The sequence below is a fragment of the Olea europaea genome, unplaced genomic scaffold (genome assembly GCF_002742605.1).
Source record: "Olea europaea var. sylvestris unplaced genomic scaffold, O_europaea_v1 scaffold2249, whole genome shotgun sequence".
NCBI lineage: Eukaryota > Viridiplantae > Streptophyta > Magnoliopsida > Lamiales > Oleaceae > Olea > Olea europaea.
In genome coordinates this window covers 100154-103303 of record NW_019240538.1, presented here as the reverse complement: position 1 = coordinate 103303, position 3150 = coordinate 100154, and the positions used below count along the sequence as shown (strand labels likewise).

Below are 3150 nucleotides of genomic sequence, written 5' to 3'. Positions count from 1 at the left end.
GAGATAAGGTTTGACAACGGTAGGGTGAATGTCATGATCATATTATTATTATTTTTTTAATTAACAGTAGGTATAGTATCTCCATTTACTGATGATTTCTTTCGATATAATTTTCTTTTCAATGCTGCAAAATCTCAACTACTACGGGTCTATATATTCATTGTATTTTCGTAGATCGGTATACAAAGAAAATCTTTCCTTGCCAATTTTTTTTTTTAAAAAAAGAAAGAAACATCAAAATGGGCTCTTCTCTTCTTCCATATCCAGAAATTTTGGCTTCTTTGCTCTTCATCGGCATCGCTATTTCTTTCGACTTGACAACCGCACAGCAAACTGGCACGACTAGACACTACAATTTCGATGTACGTATTGCACGCATTTCTGATTAGTAGTGGCGTGTGCTCATTTATAGTTTATGAGATAGATTGTGTTGTAATGTCTGTGCAGATACGACTGCATAATGTGACCAGATTATGTCACAGTAAACGCATACTTACTGTCAATGGCAAGTTCCCGGGGCCTCTCATTATTGCAAGGGAGGGCGATCGTGTTCTAGTCAAGGTGGTTAATCATGTCTCCAACAATATCAGCATTCATTGGTAAGTCAATGCAAAATATTCAACTAAAAGGCGAAAATAAACTATTGATTATTGTAGTAGTCAATGTGATCTGTCTAATACCACGTATAAAACGTTATCAGGCATGGTATTCGGCAACTCTTTAGCGGTTGGGCAGATGGACCGGCATATATAACCCAGTGCCCTGTCCAAAGTGGCCAGAGCTATGTTTACAACTTCACCATTATCGGGCAGAGAGGAACTCTATTTTGGCATGCTCACATTACGTGGTTACGAGCCACTCTCTATGGACCGCTCATCATTCTCCCGAAGAAAAATATGTCGTACCCTTTTGCCAAACCCTTCAAGGAAGTCCCAATCATCTTTGGTTAAGTGTCAAACTGTCAAAAGAGTATAAATCGATAGAATTAGACCAAAATTTTATACTAACATTGAATAGATATACATGAAAATGTGACAGGAGAATGGTGGAATACTGATACAGAGGCTGTTATCAATCAGGCACTTCAAACAGGAGCTGGACCAAATGTTTCTGATGCATACACCATTAATGGATTCCCCGGTCCATTGTATAATTGTTCTGCCAACCGTACGTGCTTTTTTCTCCTCTTTCGTCGTTTGATCAACTGACTAAAGTCTTACCATTTGATGGAAGTTTCTGATTTGATACATTGCAGGAACATTCAAGTTGAAGGTGGAACCTGGAAAGACATATATGCTTCGTATAATCAATGCTGCACTCAATGACGATCTGTTTTTCAGTATCGCCAACCACACATTCACCGTTGTTGAGGCAGATGCAGTTTACGTAAAGCCATTTGAAACTGATATTCTCCTGATAACGCCAGGACAAACCACCAATGTTCTTCTAAAGACCAAGCTTAATCCCTCAAACACCACCTTCTTGATGGCAGCCAGGCCATACTTCACTGGTCAAGGCACATTTGATAATTCCACTGTTGCTGGAATCCTTGAATACGAAAAAATCTCAGCTAAAAACTACTCAAAAATTTCTATCAGAGGCCTCCAAATCCCTACTCTTCCACCAATCAATGGAACTTCCTTCGTTGCAAATTTCAGTAGTAAGTTTCGCAGTTTGGCGACTGCCCAATTTCCAGCCAACGTGCCCCAATCCATTGACAAGCATTTCTTCTTTACCGTAGGACTCGGAAGCAGTTCATGTCCCAAAAACCAAACTTGCCAAGGGCCTAATGGCACAAAATTTGAAGCTTCTGTTAACAATATCTCTTTCACATTGCCTACAATATCACTTCTTCAAGCCCACTTCTTTGGGAAATCAAATGGTGTGTATACCACTGATTTCCCAAGCTTTCCTATTACTCCATTCAATTACACAGGCACCCCACCTAACAATACAAAGGTGGCCAATGGAACCAAAGTGGTTGTGCTTCCTTTCAATACCACCGTGGAACTTGTGTTGCAGGACACCAGCATTCTTGGTGCTGAAAGCCACCCTCTTCATCTTCACGGCTTCAACTTTTTCGTCGTTGGCCAAGGTTTTGGGAACTTTAATCCTCAGAAGGACCCTCTGAATTACAACCTTGTCGATCCGGTTGAAAGAAATACTTTAGGCGTGCCTTCTGGCGGATGGGTAGCCATCCGTTTCCGCACTGATAATCCAGGTTGGTTTCACTTATACTTAAGAAACTTTAATGAACTTGTTATATAACTTTATCATGAAGTTTTTAAGCTTACTTGTGTGCCAAAAACAACAAAACTGTGTGGCATGTTTAGTACGCAGTAAGAAACACGAACTAATACTCTCCATGAATTCGTCTTAACAATTTGCCGTATCTGTATCAAAATATTTGACTGAAAACATTAAAAAGATGAAAGATGAACTCATAATGTGATCATGGTAATGCCTTGAAGGTGTCTGGTTCATGCACTGTCATTTCGAAGTCCATCTCAGCTGGGGTTTGAAGATGGCATGGGTAGTTTTGGATGGGAAGCTGCCTAACCAAAAACTGCCGCCTCCACCGTCAGATCTACCCAAATGTTGAAGCTAATTCTTTGCTTTATGAGATCATTGTTTGAATAATTTATAGAGTGAGTCTTTTGTATCTGAGTTTTGCATTTCCTGCTGTCTTTCTTCATCACGAAAAGCGAAATAAAGTTGGTGAAGGAGATTTTGTAATTGCACTTTGATTTATTGATGTATCTCATGTCCTAATCAAATAAGTGAATTTATAATTCTTTCATATACACTTTTATCTTCTTACTCGAATTATTTCAACGCGGACTAGTTTTCTCAAGTAGTAGTAATACTTGTGTAAGTGTTATGCCCTAGATCCAATCGATTTAGATTGTAAACGCTTTTAATATATTTAATGCATTTGATTTTGGAAAGATCTATTATTTATTTAAATTAATTTTGTAATAAATAATATTAAATAATAGAATCCGAAGATCCAATTTTTAGGTAATCTGTTGATCACAAGGAGTTGTGATTGTGAGATACAAATTACATATAATTGGATCTTGAATAAACCATGGTCGTAAGTAATAACGAGATACGGATATCGTTAATACAGTTAGACCATCACGTGTG

At 38.3% G+C, this 3150-nt stretch overlaps 1 protein-coding gene across 1 annotated transcript; it reads left to right on the top strand.

The window, feature by feature from the left end:
- The first annotated feature begins 231 nt into the window (after positions 1 to 231).
- On the top strand, positions 232 to 2804 carry LOC111381079 (laccase-2-like). The gene is made up of 6 exons (XM_023004797.1): positions 232 to 362; positions 448 to 599; positions 701 to 945; positions 1039 to 1167; positions 1256 to 2221; positions 2472 to 2804. Exons 1-6 carry the CDS (start codon positions 240 to 242, stop codon positions 2600 to 2602), a joined length of 1746 nt encoding a protein of 581 aa, XP_022860565.1. The 5' UTR covers positions 232 to 239; the 3' UTR covers positions 2603 to 2804.
- The last annotated feature ends 346 nt before the right edge of the window (positions 2805 to 3150 follow it).

Coding starts and splice junctions, on each gene's coding strand:
- LOC111381079 (XM_023004797.1), top strand. CDS start 240: ATGGGCTCTTCTCTTCTTCCATATCCAGAAATTTTGGCTTCTTTGCTC. Junction 946..1,038: donor GGAAGTCCCAATCATCTTTG/GTTAAGTGTCAA, acceptor AAAATGTGACAG/GAGAATGGTGGAATACTGAT. Junction 1,168..1,255: donor GTATAATTGTTCTGCCAACC/GTACGTGCTTTT, acceptor GATACATTGCAG/GAACATTCAAGTTGAAGGTG.